Here is a 26818-nt window from a genome sequence, read left to right on the forward strand (position 1 = left end):
GCTCACTCAACCTGTGCCTGGGCGGCCTATTATTTCTGCCCAGGGCAGCATGAATGTAAATGTGTCCAAATATATAGATTACTTTCTGCAGCCATTTGTGAATAGTTTGCTTTCTTTTCTTAAAGACACTACAGACTTTCTCAACACAATCAATGATGTTGTCTGGTGCTCCGATTTTTATCTAGTTGTGATGGCTATAGAATCCCTTTATACCAGCATTAACCATTGCCAAGGCATAAGGGCCACTAAACATTTCTTGGATGACCGTGATATTTCTATGAGAGAACACAATGATATGCTGTTTCAAATTATTGAACAATGTCTTACAACCAACTTTTTTCAATTTAACAACGAGATTTACCAGCAGTTGCCTGGTGTCGCGATGTGTTCATGCTTCTCCCCCAGCTATTCATGTTTACATGTGGGCTGGTGGGAGAAGCATGTTCTCAGAACCACCCACCGGCGCTGGTGGAATCTCATAGCATATTATTGGAGATACATTGGCGATGTTTGTCTCATATGGAAAGGGTCTAGGGACGAAGCCATGCAGTTTATTGAAGATATTAATATCAATACTATCAGTCCTCAGTTCCCGCTGTCTGGGATGGTCGTGTACCGCCCTCCTGGCAGCGATGTAGCATTCAGGGGAGCTTTCCCCGAGGCAGTGAGTACGCTAGCTAGTGATTGCGCTAACTTCTGCATCATAGGTGACCTCAACCTCCATTTTGACATCCAACAGACCGCGGCCATCAGTGGTTTCCTGGCGGATATGGAGGCCCTTCAGCTGACCCAACTTGTCACTCAACCCACGCACGTGGCAGGGCACATCTTGGACCCATTTTTCACCAACTTATCGGATGTCCAAGTTCTGGCTATTTCTCCAGTGTGCTGGACTGACCACTTTTTGGTGTCCATGTGGCTACCTCTCCCCGTAACCCCCACTATTCCACCTCCAAAGTGGGTTCCGCTGCGGCATTGGAATAAGCTCAGGCTTGAGGACCTTCATTGCATCATGGCTGAAGAGCCACTGGGCCCTCTGTCTGACGCCAGTCTGGGCTACGACCAATTTTGCTGCTGGATCACTAAGGCGCTTGACAGATTGGTACCTGTTATCGCAAGTAAATCCAGCTCCAGGCAGTCGAGCCCTTGGTACGACAGTGCTCTTCGCGCTCTGAAGGGCTCGTGTAGGCGGGCAGAAAGGGAGTGGCGGAAGGCGTACGATGCCGTTAAAAAAAACGCGTACTTGGCCTCTGTTAAGCTCTATCATCGAGCTATTTGTAGAGCCCGCGCGGCGTTCTACGCAATGGAATTCCGTAATAGCCATAACCCCTCGAAGACCATCTTTAAAGCTTTAAAAGATTTGATGGCTAAGAGAGCGGCTCCGCCTGTGGATGGTTCTACCTCACAGTGTGAGATTTTGGCCGCTTTCTTTTTGGAGAAAGTTAAGAACATTTATCTGTCGTTTCCCAGCACGACATTGCCACTTTCTCCTCGGAACGACCTCTGCAGCCGCCCGGTATTACATTCTCTCCCCACTCTCTCTTGGGATGGGTTTGTCAAGCTGGCACAACGAGTCAAGTCCGGCTCCCCGGCGGACCCACTCAGACCTGCCCTCTTTAGAGATCCGTCTTTTCAGGGGCGCACGGTAATGTGTTCATTAATCAATCTTTCCCTGACTTCAGGCACTGTTCCTGCCAAGTGGAAGCAGGCGGTGGTTTCCCCGATCCTGAAAAAACCATCATTGGATCCTCTAAAACCGGAAAACTATCGCCCGATTTCATTGCTTCCCTGGCCGGCCAAAGTCATGGAGGCCCATGTCAACCTAGCCTTATCTGAGCATTTGGCCCTGGCCAATGTCCTCGATCCTACGCAGAATGGGTTCCGTGCTGGGCACAGCACGGAGACCACCCTTCTGGCAATGGTAGAACATCTGCGGAGTGTGTTGGATGCAGGTCAAACGGCAGCGCTTATTTTATTAGATCTTAGCGCTGCCTTTGACACGGTGTCCCATCGCATCCTTCTACACCGCTTGGAGGACATTGGCATTTGTGGCCCCGCTCTGCAGTGGTTCCGTTCCTTCCTCAGTGATCGCTCCTTCTGCGTTGCCACCCCTCCTTTTCAGTCCAAATTCCATCAGCTGGACCTGGGGTTCCCCAGGGCTCCTCGCTGAGTCCCACGCTTTACAATCTCTACGTGCGGCCGCTGGCTTATGTCGCCAGGCAGTGGGGCCTTACTATGGTCTCATATGCCGACGACACACAGCTAGCGGTCACGATCAGCGGGGATGCCGAACTGGATGCCCCCAGGTTCCGAGACGGGCTGAGAGAGGTGGCCAGCTGGATGAACAACAACTGTCTCCAGCTGAACGCGAAAAAAACTGAGGTGATGATCGTGGGAAGAGGAACGGACTGCTGGGGGGACAGTTGGTGGCCTCAGGAGCTCGGGCCTGCCCCCATACCGGTGATGGAGCTCAGAAACCTGGGAGTATGGCTCGACCACACCTTATGTTTTACCACCCACACTAAGAGAGTGGCAGCATGCTGTTTTGGTGTTCTGCGTGGACTGAGGCCGGTGCTTAAATTTTTCGATGCTCCGACGAGACAGTTGGTCATCCAAGCGACGATCATCTCCCGGCTGGACTATGCCAGCTCGCTCCTGCTAGGAGCTAACCAATCTGAGATCGTTCGCCTGCAGCGCGTCCAGAACGCGGCTGCGAGAGCAGTGGTGGGCCTGCCGAGGTCCTGTCCCACGTCCAATACTCTGCGGTCCCTACACTGGTTACCAGTGAAAAGCCGAATCCATTTTAAGGTACTCAGCCTCGCCTTTAAAATTTTAAAAGGATCGGCACCTGAGATCCTCAATAATCTTCTATCCCCTTATGTCCCGACTCGCTCCCTCAGATCTCTTGGGCAATCCCTTGCGGTTACCCCGCGTTTCAGGCTTAGCCGGATGGGCGGGCGCTCCTTCCGTGTGAGAGCTGCGGCTCTCTGGAATTCTCTTCCTTTGGAAATCCGCCTCTTAGAGGATCTACTAGCATTTCGCAGGGCCGTGAAAACCTACCTGTTTTAAACTTTTTATGTTAATTTTCACTTTCTTCCTCGCGTTGTGTTATGTTCACCTTTTCCATGCGCCAGGACGCTCCTTCGCTGGAGCAGCTGTGCGCAAAATAAATGTAGCTAACATAACATAACATAACAATGATTTAAAGCTTAAATTTACTGCCACTATTGATAAATCTACGGTTGAGTTCCTAGATATATTGCTATATGTCGATGGGGATGTTTTACAGACCATGTTACACTGTAAGTCCACAGCTGGGAACTCCATCCTTCATGCCCACAGTACACACCCCAGACACTTAATTAATAGCATACCATATGGAGAGTTTATTTGCATATGTCGTATCTGTTGTTCTGAACTTGTATCTAGAAAATGTCAGATGGAGGCATTCCAACGTTTTGTGAATAGAGGCTACACCAAAAAACAATTGATCACTGCCTTGAACAAAGCTAATGCTAGCCAAAGGGAAACTCGTCTCCAGCCCAAGAATGATCAAACAGTTGACACAATGGTTTCCGACAATAATGTGCAGTCTATCAGGCTCATTACTACGTTTAAAGTACAGGAGCAGTCAATTCATAGAATTATTTATTCAGAATGGCCAATCATTTTAACTGACAACATTCTGAGGTCTATTCTACCTAAGCTGCCAGCTATCACATTTAGACGGGCTCATTCTATGAGGGATGCCCTCGTTAAATCAATGCCTGAGGTGAAAGCAAAAAGTACTTATGAAACCGGGCTTTTTTAAATGTAGTTCCTGCCGTGCCTGCACATTTGCCAAAAATTCGACTCACTATACTACAGCTTTTAGTGACAAGATGATTGCAATCAAGGAGCACCTGACATGCTGTTCTGAATACGCAATATACAAACTATGGTGCACATGTAATTTAGAATATATAGGTAGCACAAAGCTACTTGTGCATAAGCGTATACTCCAGCATGTTAGGGCGATTGTGAACTCATACCACAACTATCCAGTGGCAAGGCATTTTAAGTCAGTCCATGACAACAAACTTAAAGACTTAGAATATACAGTCTTAGGATCTGTTCCCAACCCCGTACGGGGAGGAAATCGGGATAAACTACTCCGACAGAAAGAATCCCAGTTTATTCTATCTCTCGATACTCAAGTACCTAACGGGTTGAATATGAATGAAGATCTTCATAACTTTTTATAATTTCTTAAGAATATGCCCATTACATCTAGATATCTGCATTTATGACTTGTGAGCCAATTCATGTGTGTTGTCTCGCTATTGGGATTAAACTGTCTCATATATGTATATGGAGATTCAATCTGCACTTTAAGATTGCTTAGGCTTAAGCAACTTCTGTAACATAAATACTTCTCTTCTGCTGCTAATTTGTTTAGTTATCATTTGCACTTTACACATTTCTTTGCACAGCACTATTTTGCACAGATCGGACGGTTGGCACGTCTTTCCATTGAAGAAATATAGGATAGACTCCACACAATTTAGGCTTTTACGAGCTGATACTTCCAATTTTACCATCTGCGATTTTATGTCTAGTCATATTACGATTGGCAGGTTGTTATTTGAAGATGCATTAGCACTTTAATTTCCAATGTGATTATTTATTCAGTCATATCGCGGTTGTCAGGCTGTTAGTTGAAGATGTACTAGCACTTTAACAACATCTGCGATTTTATGACGAATCATATTACGATTGACATGCTGTTTTTTGAATATGCACTAGCACTTTATTTACTAATGTGACTCATTGTTTAGTCATATCGCGATTGCAAGGTTGTCAGTTGATGATGCACTTGCACTTTATTTACCAATTACTTTGGTAGTCGATTGTATCACATATGCACAATTGTGCTGTTCATACCATTTCAATGTTCTAATAATTCTGCTCAGAAATAACATATGAGGTAGAGATGTCTGTTCTATATAAGAATACTTCTAACAAGGTGAAATGCAGCATGATATGAGACTGGCTCTGAGCGTATTTACACATAGACATGAAACTGTGTTTTATTTAATTGTGCAATCATCCAATGCTTGTACTGATAGTAGCATTATGCACTTTATCTTATTGCTTGTTTTGTACAGTTAACAATATCTGATTTAACTGTAGGAGATTTAATTTCTACGTTATAAAGCATACTTTTTTTTCATCTACTATGTATTAATTCCGATGCACTATGTATCAATCCTTCGGAGCGGTTCTCTGTTATTTGTATTTTGCACAGAACATTTGATTCCAACTTTCAATGTATGCGCCATAGTCTGTTGTTGAGTTCTATTGCATAGTACTCATTCAGCCTATTTTCTAAGGCTATTAGTGCACTTTATTCACTTTATAAACGTCATAGAAAAATGGACCCATCATGTGACCAAGCTCCCACTAGGAGCAAAACGCATCATGGAGGGCACTAGTCCCAGCTACTCCATGCCGAAATAAATTTTGCACTGCTTTTCCACGATCACTGGTGTGGAGGTCGTTGATTTTGCATGGGACATACTTAAAGTTCTGTGCCTGTGTGTTGCTGTTCCAAGGATTGGGGCGGACAGGACCTTTTCGCTGTGTTCCAAAATATTGTGCACCTTATCTTTGTTTCCTTGAAACTTGCTCTGCAAACTTTCATACAACAATTTCGCTTAACGGCGACAACAACGCAACGGGTGGAGCTGCAGCCGCTGCAGCCTAACCAGGCTTAGACTTTACAGGTTTCCAAGAGACCAATGCGGATGCTATAATCATACCGGAAAATTTAAGGAAAACCATCACTATAAAACTTATAACAAATGGCCTATCATCAAGAGGTGGTAGGATGATTTTTGTCATAGAGGCACATGCATATCGGCAGACAGAGGTATTCTATTCATGAATTATCTTCCCTGACGCAAATCCAGTAACACATGTGTTTCACTTTTACAAAGAAGAGGAACCTCCAACGGAATACACTCCTTTCGAGGATGTTGAAATTCCACTAACATACCAAGAGCATTCTGCTTTAAAGGCGCCCTACAACATCAAAATCACATTACCAGGCTCGGTCCACTAGGTAGACCAGGAGCAACATGGCCGGTATTAGCCAGCTATACTCCACATCCTGCCATTGAAGAAATGTCAGATGCAGAACTATTAGTTCAACTAAAACAACTAATAAAAATACATAGACAATTGGTTCAATATGTCATGTGGACTCTAACAGTCAAACCTCCTATAAGGATCCCACAACGCACCCCCTACCAGGGGAACACAAACAAAATTACACCACAGACTATACAATCAGTCATTGGTAAATTGCCTGCAAAAAGGGAAATAATTCCATTCGGGATAGCTCAAAAAATTACTCAAATCATGGCAATATTTCCCGATACTACCACTCATGAGAAACACAGAATTCTAACAATCGGTTTACCAATGGGTATCACACCACATCTGGAGGACTGGGACCCTTGGGGTACAGTCTTTGCTGCAATCTACACAAAAAGACATGGTGTTCCGTCTATGGCGATAATACCAGACGTCCTGTAACAGATTCAGAATGAATACGGGGCAGAGCCTGCTTTAAATCTGGGTATGAAACTACTGAAAGATTTCAAACAGGCCTAAACAATAATATTAGCTAATTCTAAAGGTGAGGCAGCATCTGTGGCGATCGGCCAAAAGTTAAGAGAAGTTGATGTAACAGAGCAACCATATGAACTGGCCAGAATAATTGAAAAATCCTATGAAGAACTAGGTAGAGACAGTTTGGGTGGGAAACCAGTTAAACCCCAACTAACTGAAAGTCCTGAAAAGATCTTTATTAAAACACTCTCACTGTTCCTAAAAAGAAGTGGGAGAACACTAAACAAACTTCTAAAGAGAAGAGTTCTCAATCCCAAGGTTGGTCTCCTCAAAAGGAGCCCTCTGAAAAGAGGTATAACCTCAGAAACAGGGATAATTTGAGAAAATCTGATAGATATCAAGATACTGATACACGTTCGTCTCGTACCTTTCAGACTTCCTCACAGAAATCGGAAAGAAGAGGACAGTCAGAACAAAAAGAATAACACGTGAAGTCCAAAGACGATCAACACGTTCAGAAAAATAAGAAAAACCAATTCACCAAAAAGAAGGTAGCAGGTCTAAAAATCAGACATGCAGAGGATCTTGAGGACACAACTCAAGAACGGGGAGTGAGCTCAGACAATGCTGGACAGCGCAGCAGAAGTAACCGTAGCTCGCAAGATCTTGAAGGATCATCTGGCGACAGTGGACTTGAATGAGTACATCCAAATAGAAACTGCTGATACCAGGGTTAGTGTCCCCCATAAGTTATATGAAGTAGCACTCCAGATGGAGGAGGATATAACTAGAAAAATAAGAGCACTGCTTTGGGAGAAGCTCTCTAAGGGATATGACATTCTTCTAGCTGAAAAAGACTGGCCACCAGAATTTGACAGGGAGTGCCCACATGGCAAAGACATCATTATGCCAGTCTTCTCCAATCATATTCCAATTCATTTAAAATATACCTATGCCAGAAAATGGGCTGTAGCCCAGGTTCCTGCATTATACAAAAATCATGTAGGATGGGATGAGGATTCCCCTCACCATAAAATACAATTAGAAACTCAACCAACTCCACAAAGGCAATACCCAGTTAAGCAAGAAGCTAAAAAACAGGTCAGCTTGAATACGAAGGGGTGATTGAAACATGCACCTCATCAATGAACAATCCTTTGTTTCCTGTCTCCAAACCAGACAATACATATCGTCTATTTTTGGACTACAGACAGTTAAACTCTTGTTGTGCAGTACAAAATGCACACAGTGCAGCACTAATGAATAACATTGTGCGTAAAAAATCTAAAACCACTTTAGATATTTCCAACGTTTTTTTCTGTCAAAACATTGCACCAGAAAGTAGGTACTTGACCGCTTTCTCAATCATGCGGACACAGCATCAATTCTGTCGTCTCCCCCAGGGATTCAAGAATAGTCCAGGGTTATTTTCAGTCAGAGTAACAGAGTTACTACAAACGTATGATGATGAGGCATTATCTTATGTCGATGACATATATCTAACAGACGATGACTAGGACAGGCACTTGAACAGAGTGAATACCATAATACTTGGATTCGCCTCTGAAGGGTACAAATTCAAATTTAAGAAATCGAGAATTGCCCACCTCAACGTCCTTTTTCTGGGATATGAGTTATCAAGTGAAGGCAAAAGCCTGGCAGCCAACTTGTTAGAAAAGTGTCCGCTGTTCCAAGCTTCAAAAATGCTGAAAAACTTACAGTCAATTCTAGGTTTCCTAATTTTCGGAAGAACATACATTCTAATTTACACAGAAAGGGTTAACCCTCTCTACGAATTAATCAAACCTGATTTCAAAACAGTTAATTGGACTCAAAAACACACAGAAATTTTGCGTTCAGTGCAAACAGACATGTTAGCAACAACACATTTACAGACTCACGTAAACGTACGCAACCTTGTAATCCGAATAATTCCAGGAAGATGTGAATTCACGTACTTAACCTTTAATGAAGGAGAAAAAGTACAAATAGCTTATAAATCACACTTGTACACACAAGCTGAAATGAAATTCACCTCTACAGAAAAAATTCTGACAGCGGTTCAAACTGCAGTAGCAAAAAAAAGAGCCCTAGCACAGGAAAAACGCATAATGGTCATTACTCCTGTACCTGCCTTAGAGGCAGTGACAAAAGCGAGCATTCCGTATGCAAAGGCTTTACATGCAAGATGGATACAATGGGTTAATTATCTTGCTGCAACAGACGTTGAATACGTTTTTGACCCATACTTGAAAACTCAAGAATTTCTACAATACGAACAAGAATATCCTCTGCCCACTGAGATTCTGCCTCTAGAACAGTACAAATGTATAATTTATACAAATGGATCAGCACAGCCCGCAATTGGGGGTAAACAAGCTTATAGTGCTGCGTGCGCGATCTTTATAGGTCGCTGGCGCAATGGTAAATTCCGACCTTTGGTCACAAAACACAATCTCTCGGATATTGTACAGCTCAGCGAGCTGAACTACAAGCATTCAAGATGGTGCTTGAAAATACTTATCACGAATTCCCCACTCTCAGTGTGCGATATCTATTACTGTGTTCAATCTTACAATGAATACTTGCAGAACTGGATTCAAAACGGTTTCAAAGATGCAAAAGGTGGCACAATCAAGCATAAGTTGCTTTGGGCACAAGTAGTTCAGTTACAAAAAGAACTACAAAAGACTCACGTGATCCATACACTGAGTCATCAACGTGATGGCGTTCACGTTGCAGGGAATTCATTGGCTGATGAAACCGCGAAGGCAGCTGTGCAAACTGCTTCCGTAGCTACAATCACTAATTCGAAATCAAGAATAGACGGCGAAATTATGCAAGCTGTCAATGCTTCAATAAAAGACAGTGGTAAAAAACTTCCGAAAGGCTTTCCACTCAAATACTCATACATAACTGATGCAAATAATGTTCCGTTTGCTTGAATCCCTGCAGTGGGGGATAGAGTAATTCCAAACATGAAACATAGATTAGGACTAATTTTAGCAGCACATGAAGGACTTGCCTCTGCACATGCAGGTGTTTCCTCCACAGTGTCATAATGAAAACAAAGATACTGGTGGCCACGCATGAGGAAACAGACCAGAAACTAAGTTTTGCAATGTGAAATCTTCCAAAAGATGAAAGTCTCTACAGTGAAACGTCCTGCGCAGACGCACCTGTTAATTTCATATAAACCATTAGCGTGTGTTTGCCTGTACCACTGCAGTCCCTTACAGAGGGATGGTTACTACAAATATATCATGGTCACAGTGGATTCATGCTCAAGATTCATTTGGATGTGGCCTCAGCGCTCGAGTGACGCACAAACTGTTATAAAAGATTTGCGAGTCTTTATCGGCACATACGCAGTCGGCAACCTACATTCTGACACGGGTCCTGCGTTTAGCTCAAAGGCTTACAAGGAGGCCATGGTCAATCTGGGTGTTGCATTGATGTATTCTAGTCCATTCCATCCTGAGGGAAATTCGGTTGTGGAGAAAAAAAAACGGGACATAAAGCATCTAGAACAGCTAGGGTATTAGGCTCGGGTGACGGGTGGGTCAAACATCTAAGTGTCCAACATAGTCTTAACAATCTGCCAAGAAGTTTTCTGGGTGGAATCACTCCATATAAAATCCTTTTTGGAACTATAATGATTGTCCAGGACCTTGATCGTCACACTTCAGTGGTAGAACAAAAACCTTTTGATATCAAAGACCGTTTGGCTGTTTTGCAGGACTTGAATAAAACAAGGAAAAGTCAAAGCAACACATTTCAGATGCCAACGACCACTGAAGGAGAACCACTCGCCCCAGGAAGACCTGCCTGGATTCCAAAGATTGGGGATATAGTCAGAGAAAAAATCGCAGGCAAGAAGGAATTTGGGCCTTCATACAGACAACCAGTACCTGTGCTAGCAATCCACGGATCAAGAACAGTGTTATTGCCACCCCTTGCTGGAAGAAAGGAGAACAGGTTCGTATCTATCGACCTGGTAAAACCACATTGTGTGGCCAATCGAACAAGTTACTTACCTTCGGTAACAATATATCTGTAAGAAACAGTAGTTAGTATAGATTCCTTACCTTAGAATACCCCCAGGCGTCAGACTGGATCCGGAAATTTTTGTGTAGCAATACCCCTGTACGTCGTTAGGCGTCGTCTCTGGCTCCGCGTCCGTCGTCGGCGGCGTCTGCGCCGGAATGACGTTGTCAGAGTACTTAGACGCCGCCCATGCGCACTGACGTCAGTTCTTAGCTACAGCTTTTCCGCGCCAGATACGCAGAGCCATGCTAGAACCAACACTGGTGATAATGAAACAAGGGCCCTGAAAGGGGAATAACCTTAAACCTAGGTATCAGTTTGCAGAACGGGGAGGATGGGTGGGGCGGTAAGGAATCTAATACTAACTACTGTTTCTTACAGATATATCGTTACCGAAGGTAAGTAACTTGTTCATCTGAAAGAAACACGTTAGTATTAGATTCCTTACCTTAGAATAGATACCCCAGCAATACCAACCCCGGTGGTGGGTCTGCAAACCAATACTCACACCAGGAAATCCTGGAGGACGGAACGGCCAAAGAAGCCATCCCTCCGGACTGGACTGTCCAGGCAGTAGTGCCTCGCAAAGGTGTGCAGCGAGGCCCACGTAGCCGCCTGGCAAATGTCCTGCAGGGGGACTCCCCGACCCAGGGCAGTAGTAGCCGCCGTGGCTCGAGTGGAATGGGCCCTCAGCCCAACTGGAGGCTCCTTTCTAGCCAAGGAGTAGCACGCCTTGATGCATAAGATGACCCACGAGAGATGGTCCGTTTATGCACCGCCCGTCCCTTCTTCGCACCCACGTAACCAACAAAGAGTTGGTCATCCACCCGGAACTGGCGTGTGCGATCCACATAGAATGAAAGCGCACGTTTTGGGTCCAGACGATGGAGCCGCTCTTCATCCTTGGAGGGATGCAGAGGCGGGAAGAAGGAGGGCAAGGGGATGGACTGCCCGATGTGGAAAGCAGAGACTACCTTGGGCAGGAAAGATGGTTTTGTACGCAACACCACTTTGTCCGGATGCACAGACAGGAAGGGAGGTTTGCAAGATAGAGCCTGGAGCTCACTCACCCTCCTGGCAGAGGTGATGGCAACCAGGAAAGCTGTCTTCAAGGTGAGAAGACGGAGAGGACAAGAGTGAAGTTGCTCAAAGGGAGCGCACATCAGGAAAGTAAGAACCAGGTTCAAGTCCCACTGAGGCATCACAAAAGGGACAGGTGGAAACATGTGCGTGATGCCCTTCAGAAAACGAGTTACTATAGGGGACTGGAACAAAGAAGGTTGATCAGGCAGCCTTAGGAAGGCCGAAAGGGCAGAAAGGTAGTCCTTGATAGTGCCCAGAGCAGAGCCCTGCTGGGCAAGAGAAAGAAGGAAGAGAAGAACTTCAGAAAGATGGGCAGAAAGGGGATCCACAGCCTTTGCTGTGCACCATGCCACAAATCTGTTCCACCGGCAGGCGCATACCGACTTAGTGGAGGGACGCCTGGCTGCCAGAATTACATTACAAACTTCAGGAGGCAAGTCAAATGGCCTCAACTGCCGCCGCTCAATCTCCAAGCATGGAGGTGGAGACTAGACAGGTTCGGGTGGAGGACCGTCCCCTGCTGCTGCGACAGAAGGTCCACCTGAAGAGGCAGACGGATCGGGGGACCGACTGACATATTGAGTAGCTCGGGATACCAGAACCTTCGAGCCCAGTCCGGAGCCACAAGGATGACTTGGGCCCGGTCGCGCCTGATCTTCTTCAGCACTCTGGGCAGAAGTGGTATAGGCGGAAAGGCATATAACAGACCGCAACTCCACTCGCGACGAAGTGCGTCGCCGAGCAAGTGCCACCTTGGAAATTCCAACGCGCAGAACTGATGACATTGCGCGTTCTCTTCGGTGGCAAATAGATCTAACCAAGACTCTCCCCACTGCAGAAAGATGCCGTGCGCCACATCCGAGTTCAGACACCATTCGTGATCCATCATGCAACGGCAGCTGAGTTCGTCCGCCCTGGCGTTCCGGGAACCTGCCAGGTGGTGAACCACCAGGGTCACGCCCTGATGTTCCAGCCACTGCCAGAGGCACAGAGGCACAGAGCCTCCTGGCACAGGGTCCACAAACCCACCCCGCCCTGTTTGTTGCAGTACCACATGGCGGTGGTGTTGTCCGTGAACACCTGCACTACACTGTCCCGGACAGAGGGGAGGAATGCCGTCAGTGCAAACCGGATTGCCCGCAGCTCCAGAAGGTTGATGTGGAGCCGGAACTCTGCCGGAGACCAGAGGCCTCTGATCTCTGCCTCTCCCATTGCATCTCCTGGATGCATCCGTCACAACTACGTGCTCCGGTTGGGGTAGGGAGAGGGATCTGCCGCTAACCCAATGGCGGTCTATGAGCCACTACTGCAACTGTCTTGTAGTGCCCTCCGAGATCAAAATATGGTCGGACAAGTTGCCCTGATGCTGGGCCCACTGAAACTTCAGGTCTCACTGCAGAGCCTGCATCCGCCACCTGGCGTGATGCACCAGAAGGATGCAGGAGGCCATCAGCCCCAGAAGCCGCAGTGTCAACCTGACCGAGACTCGGGATAACGGCTGAAAGATCGGAATCAGAGCCTGAATATCCCGAAACGTCGTCCTGGGACGGCACCGGGGGCGACACCCTCGGGGCTGGTGCCGGCGAGGTAGTGAGGTCAACCAGCGACGACCCGGAGGCGGATCCGGTGGGGCCTTGCTGCGTTGGGACCGAAGTCGGCGATGGCGCCGGGGCCGAAGCACCCAACGGCGCCGGGGCCGAAGCACACAGCCTGCTTGGGGACCCAGTCGGGCCGCTTGACCTGAAGGCGCCGCGGAACTGGACAGAGGAGTGAGCGACCTCATGGCCATGAGGAAGGTCTCGATCCCCTCCGGCGTTGCGTTCTGCCCAGGGACCGGCGGGTATGGAGCAGGCCACGACCCCTGCGTCTCCGGCGGAGCCGCGGGGGCGGTGTCGCCCGAACCCCCGGCCGCGTCGCGTGAGCGTCAGGTGGAGTCAGAAGAGCGATGTCGCCTCTTCGACTTCTTGTGCCTCTTACCTGAGGACTTCGAGCCCGAAGTCTGATGACGACTCCGGGAACTGTGGTGACTCCGGCCCCACGACCGGTCCCTCGACCTCCTTCCGGACCGGGACCTTGGGCGGCGCGGGGCTGACTGCCGGAGCTAGAGTCGCTTGTGGGACCGCTCCCGTCTAGCTTTTGACCTCAGGGCCCGGCAGTCGGAGCAGGACTGGTCGTCGTGGTCGGGGCCCAGACAGTGAAGGCACCGGCGATGGGGGTCGGTTACCAACATCAGTCGGCAACAATCGGTGCAGGGTTTGAACCTGGCATCCCTACCGGCACCGTCGGAGTTGAGAGACTTCGAAAGACGATCAAAAAGGATTGAACAAGTTTGTCAAAAATTGACTATGGGTACAACTTTTTCCCGGATGGGCGCTTGCTGGCGCGGAGAAAAGAAGAACTGACGTCAGCGCGCAAAGGCGGAGTCTAAGTACTCCGGCGACGTCATCCCGGCGCCAACGACGCCGACGACAGATGCGGAGCCGCAGATGACGCCTACCGACGCGCAAGGGTACTGCTATGCAAAAGTTTCCGGATCCAGTCTGACGCCTGGGGATATTCTAAGGTAAGGAATCTAATACTAACCTGTTTCTTTCAGATTTGCATGTTTCACTATACTAATTCAACACTAATCCTCTATGGGTCCCGGAGCAGCATACTACTCGCCGAAAAAGCGCTTCAACGCCTCGTCAGGGGTAGTAAGCGATATATAAATGAAATTACAATAAAATACAATATGTGCTTGATGTATTGTCTATCCATGGCTGTAAGCATGTTGCCAGGTGCATGCACTATAATAAAGGCAGACCTAGTGGTTTTGTCAGAGCTTTCCACTAGAGCCAACACTGACAGAGCCATAGTTTAATTTAAAAAAAATGGGAAAGAATAGAACTTCAGTAAAATGAATGAATTAAAAACATACTTTTTTAATCGTCTGCCAACATATAACATATATGCTACATTCTTTTTGCAACCAAAGACAATTTTCAAAGCTGGATAAAAAAAAACACATTGCACTGAAATTAAATATCTAAATACAAACTGTACACGTTCAAAGAGAATGTGATAAGTAGGGGAGTAGACTAATATGAAATGAATCTTGATTGTTCTCGCAATAGTGAGTACAAATGATAAGGGTCACAGTTCATTTTCATTCAGCAAATTGTCTTCTCTGAAGAAATGTTCAAGTCCCACTGAGGCATCACAAAAGGGACAGGTGGAAACATGTGCTTGATGCCCTTCAGAAAACGAGTTACTATAGGGGACTGGAACAAAGAAGGTTGATCAGGCAGCCTTAGGAAGGCCGAAAGGGCAGAAAGGTAGTCCTTGATAGTGCCCAGAGCAGAGCCCTGCTGGGCAAGAGAAAGAAGGAAGAGAAGAACTTCAGAAAGATGGGCAGAAAGGGGATCCACAGCCTTTGCTGTGCACCATGCCACAAATCTGTTCCACCGGCAGGCGCATACCGACTTAGTGGAGGGACGCCTGGCTGCCAGAATTACATTACAAACTTCAGGAGGCAAGTCAAATGGCCTCAACTGCCGCCGCTCAATCTCCAAGCATGGAGGTGGAGACTAGACAGGTTCGGGTGGAGGACCGTCCCCTGCTGCTGCGACAGAAGGTCCACCTGAAGAGGCAGACGGATCGGGGGACCGACTGACATATTGAGTAGCTCGGGATACCAGAACCTTCGAGCCCAGTCCGGAGCCACAAGGATGACTTGGGCCCGGTCGCGCCTGATCTTCTTCAGCACTCTGGGCAGAAGTGGTATAGGCGGAAAGGCATATAACAGACCGCAACTCCACTCGCGACGAAGTGCGTCGCCGAGCAAGTGCCACCTTGGAAATTCCAACGCGCAGAACTGATGACATTGCGCGTTCTCTTCGGTGGCAAATAGATCTAACCAAGACTCTCCCCACTGCAGAAAGATGCCGTGCGCCACATCCGAGTTCAGACACCAATCGTGATCCATCATGCAACGGCAGCTGAGTTCGTCCGCCCTGGCGTTCCGGGAACCTGCCAGGTGGTGAACCACCAGGGTCACGCCCTGATGTTCCAGCCACTGCCAGAGGCACAGAGGCGCAGAGCCTCCTGGCACAGGGTCCACAAACCCACCCCGCCCTGTTTGTTGCAGTACCACATGGCGGTGGTGTTGTCCGTGAACACCTGCACTACACTGTCCCGGACAGAGGGGAGGAATGCCGTCAGTGCAAACCGGATTGCCCGCAGCTCCAGAAGGTTGATGTGGAGCCGGAACTCTGCCGGAGACCAGAGGCCTCTGATCTCTGCCTCTCCCATTGCATCTCCTGGATGCATCCGTCACAACTACGTGCTCCGGTTGGGGTAGGGAGAGGGATCTGCCGCTAACCCAATGGCGGTCTATGAGCCACTACTGCAACTGTCTTGTAGTGCCCTCCGAGATCAAAATATGGTCGGACAAGTTGCCCTGATGCTGGGCCCACTGAAACTTCAGGTCTCACTGCAGAGCCTGCATCCGCCACCTGGCGTGATGCACCAGAAGGATGCAGGAGGCCATCAGCCCCAGAAGCCGCAGTGTCAACCTGACCGAGACTCGGGATAACGGCTGAAAGATCGGAATCAGAGCCTGAATATCCCGAAACAGCTGTTCGGGAGGATAAACCCGAAACTGCGCCGAGTCTAGAACCGCTCCGATGAAGAGGAGCTTCGGAGAGGGACACAGGTGTGACTTCGGCACATTGATGGAGAACCCCAGCAGGTGAAGGAGGTAGGCCGTAGTCTGGAGGCTGCGGACGACTGTCTGGGGCGAGCCCGCCTTCAACAACCAGTCGTCAAGGTAGGGGAAGACTGAAACCCCTAACCTGCGCAGATGAGCTGCGACCACCGCCATCACTTTCGTGAACACCCGTGGGGCGCTGGTAAAGCCGAAGGGGAGCACGGTAAACTGAAAGGGCTCGTGGCCTACCGTGAACTGCAGGTAACGCCGGTGAGCCGGCAGGACGGGGATATGAAAATAAGCATCCTACAAGTCCAACGCTACCATCCAGTCTCCCGGGTCCAGGGCAGCTAAGACCTGAGCCAGTGTCAGCATCTTGAATTTCTCCTTCCGGAGGAAGCCGTTGACGTTCCGCAGGTCCAAGATAGGGCGTAGGCCCCCTTTGCCCTTCTTGGGTACCAGAAAGTAGTGGTAGTAACAACCACACCCTACTTCTGGCCCAGGAACGCGCTCAATGGCCCCCTTGGCCAAGAGGGCCGTAACTTCCTCTTGTAGAAGTTTCAAGTGATCCCCCGACACGCGGTGGTACTGCGGTGGCACTGCGGTGGCATGGCTGGAGGGGACGCCTCGATGTGGAGGGAGTAGCCCCTTCGGACTTTGCAGCACCAACCTGTCCGGTGTGACAGTGCGCCAGTGGAGGTGGTGATGGCGAACCCTGCCCCCCACTGGCGTCACATGGGCCTGAAAGCTCGGACTAGGAGGGTTTTGAGGCGGATGCTGCAGGGGTAGGTGTGGACTGGCCTCACCGTTGTCCCCGACTGCCGCCACGGCGGTTTCCACGTCCGCCACCACGCTGGATGGTGGACTGCGACCCTTGGCTGGCAGGACGTGTGGGGGCGCCCTTTTCCTTGGCCACAAAAGGAGCGAAAGGCAGCCATTAACTGGTGCGGGGCCAAGAGGCCCGAAGACTTGGCCGTAGCCCTGGAGTCCTTAAAGCGCTCAAGCGCATGGTCTGCCTCGTCGACGGCCATCAAACAGCATGTCCATAAGGGTGTTTTGGACATCAGCCGAAAAGTTGGTGGACCTCAACCAGGCGTGGTGACAAATCGCCACCGTCGTTGCCATCGCTCTGCCCAGTGAGTCCGTGGTATCCAGCCCACACCGGATGGAATACCGTGCCGCATCTCGACCCTCCGCAAGGGCTTGGCCGAGTTTAGTCTGGGACCCCTCCGGACAATGTGGCAGCACGTCCGCGACCGTGTCCCACAGAGAGTGGGTGTAACGGCCCAAGAGGCACGCGGTGTTGACTGACCGCAACCCCAAACTCAGGGAGGAGAATACCTTTTTCCCGTATTGCTCATACCTCTTGGATTCCCGATCGGGGGAGCCGTCGGGAATGCGGTCTGGGAGTTAGAGGCCTGGATGACCTGGCTCTCGGGGGTGGGGTGGGTGGACAGGAAGCAAGGGTCGTCTGGAGGCGGGCGGTGGCGCCTGGCCACGTTCCCATCTACAGGCGGACCTGTAGCGGGCTTGGACTAAGTGCCCAGAAGAACATCTGACAAGACCTCATTAAAAGGCAGCAGAGGATCGGCCGAGCTTGCCTGCGGTTTAAGGACCTCAGTGAGGAGGGTAGTCCTCACGGCCGCGACGGGGAGCTCAAGGCCTTGGCAGCCCATGTCAGCACCACACTATAGGCAGCCCCCTCCTCCGTAGCCACGGTAGGAGGGGAGACAAAACCAGTGTCGGGCGAAGTGTCCAGACCACTGGCCTCCCCTAGCTCACCTGTCCAGTCCTGAGAAGACTGGCACTCACGTGCCAGAGGGTCCACGGACCCCTCCCAATCCTCCTCGCCACCCATCACCTGGTACTCAGGTTCAAAGGATGGGGCTGGGTCATAGAAATAGAAATCTCCAAGCGGTGTTGAATACGGTCTGATGCTGGACCCGAATCGAGGGTAGGACCGGGGACGACGTCGTCCTGGGACGGCACCGGGGGCGACACCCTCGGGGCTGGTGCCGGCGAGGTAGTGAGGTCAACCAGCGACGACCCGGAGGCGGATCCGGTGGGGCCTTGCGGCGTTGGGACCGAAGTCGGCGATGGCGCCGGGGCCGAAGCACCCAACGGCGCCGGGGCCGAAGCACACAGCCTGCTTGGGGACCCAGTCGGGCCGCTTGACCTGAAGGCGCCGCGGAACTGGACAGAGGAGTGAGCGACCTCATGGCCATGAGGAAGGTCTCGATCCCCTCCGGCGTTGCGTTCTGCCCAGGGACCGGCGGGTATGGAGCAGGCCATGACCCCTGCGTCTCCGGCGGAGCCGCGGGGGCGGTGTCGCCCGAACCCCCGGCCGCGTCGTGTGAGCGTCAGGTGGAGTCAGAAGAGCGATGTCGCCTCTTCGACTTCTTGTGCCTCTTACCTGAGGACTTCGAGCCCGAAGTCTGATGACGACTCCGGGAACTGTGGTGACTCCGGCCCCACGACCGGTCCCTCGACCTCCTTCCGGACCGGGACCTTGGGCGGCGCGGGGCTGACTGCCGGAGCTAGAGTCGCTTGTGGGACCGCTCCCGTCTAGCTTTTGACCTCAGGGCCCGGCAGTCGGAGCAGGACTGGTCGTCGTGGTCGGGGCCCAGACAGTGAAGGCACCGGCGATGGGGGTCGGTTACCAACATCAGTCGGCAACAATCGGTGCAGGGTTTGAACCTGGCATCCCTACCGGCACCGTCGGAGTTGAGAGACTTCGAAAGACGATCAAAAAGGATTGAACAAGTTTGTCAAAAATTGACTATGGGTACAACTTTTTCCCGGATGGGCGCTTGCTGGCGCGGAGAAAAGAAGAACTGACGTCAGCGCGCAAAGGCGGAGTCTAAGTACTCCGGCGACGTCATCCCGGCGCCAACGACGCCGACGACAGATGCGGAGCCGCAGATGACGCCTACCGACGCGCAAGGGTACTGCTATGCAAAAGTTTCCGGATCCAGTCTGACGCCTGGGGATATTCTAAGGTAAGGAATCTAATACTAACCTGTTTCTTTCAGATTTGCATGTTTCACTATACTAATTCAACACTAATCCTCTATGGGTCCCGGAGCAGCATACTACTCGCCGAAAAAGCGCTTCAACGCCTCGTCAGGGGTAGTAAGCGATATATAAATGAAATTACAATAAAATACAATATGTGCTTGATGTATTGTCTATCCATGGCTGTAAGCATGTTGCCAGGTGCATGCACTATAATAAAGGCAGACCTAGTGGTTTTGTCAGAGCTTTCCACTAGAGCCAACACTGACAGAGCCATAGTTTAATTTAAAAAAAATGGGAAAGAATAGAACTTCAGTAAAATGAATGAATTAAAAACATACTTTTTTAATCGTCTGCCAACATATAACATATATGCTACATTCTTTTTGCAACCAAAGACAATTTTCAAAGCTGGATAAAAAAAAAACACATTGCACTGAAATTAAATATCTAAATACAAACTGTACACGTTCAAAGAGAATGTGATAAGTAGGGGAGTAGACTAATATGAAATGAATCTTGATTGTTCTCGCAATAGTGAGTACAAATGATAAGGGTCACAGTTCATTTTCATTCAGCAAATTGTCTTCTCTGAAGAAATGTTCCTGTGTTGCCAGTGCTTGGATAAACGTTCATCCTGTTTTCGGTTTGAGCTTTTTGTACCAATCAGGAGCTTCTTTATTTGTCTACAAATGCAGAACAGATGAGTTGTGTAAGAAAACAAACAAAAACGTGTATGCATAAACATTGGTATTTTTGTTAAACACTACAAGCTTGTTTAGAATGTAAACACAGTTTTGTGTCAAAATTTAAGTCGCCGATAAAAAAAACTTGCATTCTGTCCAGGTCATATTTGCGAGCAGGAAAAAGGTTCTAAATGTCTAAGTCAAATATACATATGTTTATCAAAGCACACGCACACATCTCTCCCGGGAGAAGCAGAACAAAAGGTTAGCACATCAATTTAAAAAACATTCAAGTTCGTTTCTTATTTTTTTTAAAACGATCAGGTTACCAACATTCTGTATTTCGAGGCAGAGTAAAATGCTGAAAGGGTCTTAGCGCATTTTATTTTAGCTGTCTTTGAACTTTTGATCAAAGTGAACATTTCACACTTGGGAAAATGAACAGAACAGAAAAATACTTCAAGAAAATGTTGCATTGAATTGTCTGTAATTTAAAGTTAAGTTGAGTTACTTTTAAAGCTCGCCTGGATTAGTTTTCAGTTAGGTTTGTTCTGATTTCTATGTTTGTGACATAAGCACCTAGACCTCTGGCCAAGTAGGTGGAGCTGCCTTACTCCATCAGCCCAAGCATAGAAATCCCCCCAAAGAACATTGAAACAACGTTGGGGCAGTCCTAATGGATACGAGGATGTTGTTCCAAACCCTGAGTGCACAGATGGGAAAGACCTGTTGGCTTGTTTTTTTCTTTCTTACACTTCTTAGTCTGCAGTTTGATGGGATCTTGTCTGTGGCTAGGCCAAAAAGCACCAGACATGATCAATGTTCCCTCTAATTTCTTTCCTCTGTGTGCGGCAGTGGAGGGTCTCTGTGCGCCAGGAACCAAACCGCGCGTGTCTGCAGCGCCAAATGGCACTCAAAACGTTTACTTTAAAAAGTGAAAAGATGGTGCATTTTCACACATACAGGTACACAATAAGGGTCTTAAGGGCAGTTTGCAAATTGGATAAGCACGACATGACATGAATTGGTTACACTGGCAAGGCCAGACCGGAGGCTAGATCGGGGTAGGTAAGGTTTTATTTTTGTTAAGGTCTTTTTATATCTGGATGTCAGTCTGTCTCTTTGGAAGGCCCCGGGATCCGTGATGGCTTAAGGGTTCTGTCCCTGTGCAGTCCTGAGGATATGTTCTCTTTGGGGATCTTCTCCGTAGTTTCTTTCAGGGCCTTGGACTTCTTTTGAGATGATAGCCCTTTTGGACTCAGCCGTGCAAAAGAAAACAATAACAGACCGTCAGGAAGAGGTCTTTAACTATAGTTGCCCATAGGGGAACCAGGGAAGTGAAGGGGACACCAGTGCTACAGTGCTGTACACGAGAGCAAGCAGGCTGTAGTGCAACGACAGGCTGAAATAGTGAGTAATATTTACACTAGCAACGGTACGCTGTATGGCGGTCGTTTGAAAGAAATACCCTACACGAGGTTACTTAACAGAAGAACCCCGTCTCCCGACCCAACCCGCCAAACGCTGCCATACCTGCTGCAGCCACACCCCTCCCTCGCGAGTGTGGCACGGCGCTGCGTGGAACCGTTGGCCTCCTGGCTTGCTTCTCTCATCTTCTTCTTCGTCTCCTCCAAACGCTCCTTCCTTCGTTCCGTCTCTCCAACCTCCCTCACTCGAACCTCCGAGGGTGACGTCACACGCCAACACGTCTTCTTCCGTCCTTTTACTCAATCGGAAGAAACCTTCGTCATCTGGGGGCGGAGTTCCGTTCTCCTGGGTCTGCCAGTTAAAGGAGCAGGCATCCTCCTGCTCGTCCGACACAGCCCACAGACTGCCTTCTCCACTGCTCCACTCATGCTGGTAATGGGGCAGAGAGGGAGGGGACGTCAGATCAACACAGCACCAGTCTGTGCTGAGAGGTTTGTTTACTCCCGGCCCCGTCCCCGTGTTACAGACACATTAAGAAACACAGGAAGTGCAAAATAGCCTACAAGCTTTAATAGTTGCTGTTGGCGAACAGTAGGGTTGCCATGACATGGATGGGGCAGCACACCCCCGATGTGTGTAATAAGGACGTGCGTAAGTGGACGCTGGCAGAAGAATCCCACATGAAATTGAGCCGTAGAGATGATAGACTGGATGAGGACCTTAGGGAATGGAGGGAGCTGTGCAATGCTTTTTCAAATCCGGAACGGGACATGAGTGACCCGCATAAATCCGATACCAGCAGGGTAATTACTGAGGTGGAGTGAGATGCAAGAGAAGAGAGCTATGCATTTAATCTTCTAATGAAATGATCTGCCAAAAGCGAACACGTCCTGCTCATATATGCGTACTCTGCTCTGTTCCATCTTTTGTCTTTGTCACTTGAAAATATATAACTTTATTAAAATCATCAATAAATGTTATTTAAAGAAAAGTTGTGTATCTTTGGCATATTGATCAATCTGGCTGCTGTAATCTGTGAGCAGAGCACAATACTGATGTATCTCGATGCTGTAATCTGTGAGCAGAGCACAAAGTTACTCCATGTAAAAGTTTAAGATGACAGGAGACAGTATGAAACTCTGGTGGACTCCACAGGTGATGGGGATCTTTTGTGACTCGGAGGTGCCCAGGAGAACAAACTGGTGTCGGTTGGAAAGGCAGGAGGTAAATCAGTGAAGGAGATTGCAGGTGAATCCCATTCACGACTCAAGAATGTGTAGGAGGGTGGGAGATTGTTACACCTGTCAGCCTTAGGGTGGTCTTCCGCCAAACGTTTTGCTTTCCTCCTCTATTTTTGCTGGCCTTCTCATTGCACACTTTGCCATTGCTAACCAGTGCTCAAGTGCATGTGCTCACTCCTTAAAATATAGTAACATTGGCTTATGTCCAACTTGCATCGTTAATTTACTTGTAAGTCCCTAGTAAAGCGGCACTACATGTGCCCAGGGCCTGCAAATTAAATACTACTAGTGAGCCTGCAGCACTGACAGTGCCACCCACTTAAGTAGCCTTTTAAACATGTCTCAGGCCTGCCATAGCAGCCTGTGTGTGCAGTTTTAACCTGGTAATTCGACCTGGCAAAATAAACCTTTGCCATATGCAAACCTTCCCTTTTTATACACAAAAAGCACCACTAGGATAGGCCCTGGGCAGCCTAGAGGGGAGGTGCAATGTATTTAAAAGGTAAGACATGTACTCTTAAGTTCTATATGTCCTAATAGTGAAAAATCCATACATTTGTTTTTTCACTATTGAAATACCTACCTCTAACACACACTAACGCACAAGTTACTTACCTTCGGTAACAATATATCTGTAAGAAACAGTAGTTAGTATTAGACTCCTTACCTTAGAATATCCCCAGGCGTCAGACTGGATCCGGAAACTTTTGCATAGCAGTACCCGTGCGCGTCGGTCGGCGTCGTCTGCGGCTCCGCGTCTGTCGTCGTTGGCGCTGGGATGACGTCGCCGGAGTATTTAGACTTCTGGAATTTTTGTGGTTTCAGTAGTAATTTTTCCGCGTTTCTTGAGGATCTGGACCCACCAGAGATTGTCAGTTTCTGTGCCAGCTAACTGGGTGCAATTTTCAACTGAATTCTCGCCTCTAGGGGTAGCCAGTTCAGGGATTGATGGTCCGGGGAGATTTGGGAGCTACGTTTAGATCCAGTTATGAGTCTTGCTGCGGCGTTGATTAAGGCTCTAAGAGGTGCAGTTGATGCTTTGGGTAGGCCACAGAGGGAGACACAACCGTATTCCACTCTGGTTATAACCAGTGCTTGTACTGCCTGCTTAAAGTCATTGTGTGGTAGGAAGGGTTTCAGTTTCCTCAAAGTGTTTATCTGGAAATTAGCTTCCTTTGTAGCATTGCTGATATGCTTTTGCATGTTGAGGTTACTGCCTAAAGTTATTTCAAGTGACTTCGCTGAGTCCACAATGGTATGTTGTACGTTGAACGCATTGTCAAGTCAAGTCATACCATTTATATAGCGCACTACATACCCAGAGGGTTTCAAGGCGCTTAGGAAGGGGAGGTGGATTATTTGTCAAATATCCACGTTTTAATCTTGCATTTTCGGGATTTGAGCCGGTGGAGCTATTAGTAGGAATTCAGTCTTTATGGCGTTCAATTTAAGATGATTTTCTGCCAGCCAAGTTTGGGTATTCCTAAGAGCTGAATTAAGTAGTTTGATGTCCTCTAGAGTGTGTATCTTGAGGTATAGCTGTGTGTCATCTGCGTACATGTGATATGCACGTTAGAGGTTTGTAGAATTTCGGTGAGAGGTTCCAGGAAGAGATTAAACAGTGCTGGGGATAGTGCGGATCCTTGCGGTACCCCCAAGGTTACTGGGACGGGCTTGGACAGGGTGTTATTGACTTTGAATTGTTTTGTCCGATTTTGGAGAAATTAAGTGAACCAGCTTAGCACTGCCCCAGATAGGCCCATTCTGTGTTTCAGGAGGTCTAACAGGTTCTCATGCTTGACCGTATCAAAGGCCGAAGAGAGGTCAAGTAGGAGGAGTAGACAGGATCTATTTTGGTCAAGTATTTGCAGCGCATCGTCAATGATGTGTGTCATGGCTGATTCTGTGCTATGGCCAGCATGGAAACCTGATTGGTGTTGGTTGAGAAGGTCAAAGTGAGGAATATGTCTCGTTACCTGTAGATGCACACATTTTTCCAGCAGCTTGGCTAAGATAGGGATATTGGAGATAGGGCGATAGTTGTTTAGGTCTGTGGGGTTTGCCGTGGACTTCTTTAGAATGGGTGAAACCTGACATACTTTGAGGGTATCTGGGATGCATCCTTGTTGAAGTGAACGGTTTATGATCTTGGACCAGAGAGGTAGAAGTAGTGGAGTAAGGTCTTTGACTGCATTTGCCGGAAGCAGTTCAAAAGAGTGGTTGGTTGGGTTCAATGCATTGAGAATTTTGCCTTAAGCAACTTTGGAGTAGGAAGAAAATGATGACCAGTCTGCATTATTTTTTGGGTTGCACTTTGATGGGAGTTGGCATGGCGTGGTTCTGGGAGCAGGAGAGGTTAGTGCATTCGGTCTCGCGTATAAGGTTAGATCCTTTAGGAGGTCGTTCTTGATGGTGTCGGTATTCAGGGTGAAGAAGGTGGAGAATTCTTCACAGTATGGCTGGGAGCATTCAATTTCTTGTGGACGATGAGGTGCCTCCTTAGATTGGGTTTTGTTCAGATCAAAGAGTTTTTTGGGACGGTTTCTTGCCTGGTCAAGTTGAAGGCTGAAAAAAATCGGCTTTTGTGCGCTTGATCTTACGGAAATATATGTTTCTCTTTGTCCTGAGAATCTTGGTGGTTGGTTGATGGTATTGATCTCCAGACACGTTCTGCAGTTCTGAGTGAGCGCCAGTCCTCGTTGAGTATACCGTTATACCAAGGTTTAGAATCTTTCAGAGAGACTATTTTTAGTTGCAGTGGTGCTACCTCGTCTATTATTGATGTCATGGTCGAGAGGTAGTGGCTGGTGAGATCGTGAACTGTGGAAGATCCTGCGGGCGGAAACAGTAGGTTGGAACAGGAGGAAGGCAAGGTGTTGGGATTAAGTTTTTTCAGATCTCTTTTCCACACTTTTGGTCTTGTGGATTGGGCTGAGTTCAGTTTCACCGTTTCCTTAATGGTGAAAGTGATGATGTGATGGTCTGACCAGTCGCAGGGTAGGATCGACTCTAGCTGAATGGAGCCTGTTTTAGAGATTAATACGTCCAGAATCGATCCTTTGTCGTGTGTTAGGATGTTGCAGAATTGCGTTAGGTCTAGGTCAGCAAGGAAATTCTTAAGACTGTTCACTGCTGTATCATTAGGATCAACCCAATGGAGATTGAAGTCTCTGAGGAATATTTGGGTGTTTTGTCGCCCCGTGTATGATGATACCATGTCCATTAAGTGTTCGGTGAAGGCGAGGTTCTCACCTGGTGGGTGATAGATGATATGCAGAGAGCAGACAGGTTTACTCTTGCTAGTGATGTTAAGGCACATGTATTCGCATGACTGGAATAATGGGGAGATGGCTCTGCTTACAGAGATATTGCTACGATGTATGCAGGCTATGCCTCCCCCGACTTGTCGGCTCTAGCTCGGTCTAGTCTGATGATGTTGTAATTGGGTGGAACTAAAATGTCAATGATTGGTGTGGAGGATTGCAGAGATCAACTGTGTCATAGGCATCTGAGAGGTCCAGCAATATTAAGAGGCAAAGGTCATCTTCATCTTCAACTGTGTCGTAGAAGGGTGGTGTAAGCTACATCTATCCTTTTCTTCAACCTAAACCACATTCATCTGTGGAAGCTGGTCACCTAAGATCTCAAATAGAAGACATACAGCACAGGCTAGATACTGCCTTTTACTACGTGTTAGTGGGTAACTGCACTGATGGTACAGGGGTGGTGTGAGTTGTAACTACCTTTAACAGTTCCCCCCACAATTCATTGTTGGGACAAAATCAAAACAAACGTCAATACATCAAACAGTTTAGCCTGCAGCAGGCCAATCTGCGGGGTGACGCACTAAGCCACAAACTCATCCTAGCATCCAGCATACACCAATTTCGTCGATGGATGCCTGGCTGGCTGGATCATATCAACATCTTCAGGAACAAGGTCAAAGGGGATAAACTGCTGTCAATCATGCTCCATGCATGGAGGTGTAGATTGCTCAAGTTAGGGAGCAAGGC

General features: G+C 48.2%; 1 protein-coding gene across 1 annotated transcript in view; it reads right to left on the bottom strand.

Moving 5' to 3' along the window:
- Positions 1 to 19775: 19775 nt before the first annotated feature.
- Positions 19776 to 26818, bottom strand: part of PIBF1 (progesterone immunomodulatory binding factor 1) — a 797165-nt gene continuing 790122 nt past the window's right edge. The window contains exon 18 of the mRNA XM_086933412.1: positions 19776 to 20136. Within this exon, the coding sequence (XP_086789538.1) occupies positions 20083 to 20136 (54 nt within the window). The 3' untranslated portion in view covers positions 19776 to 20082. The remainder of the gene's footprint in view (positions 20137 to 26818) is intronic.

The sequence above is a fragment of the Lissotriton vulgaris genome, chromosome 8, assembly GCF_964263255.1.
Source record: "Lissotriton vulgaris chromosome 8, aLisVul1.2, whole genome shotgun sequence".
NCBI lineage: Eukaryota > Metazoa > Chordata > Amphibia > Caudata > Salamandridae > Lissotriton > Lissotriton vulgaris.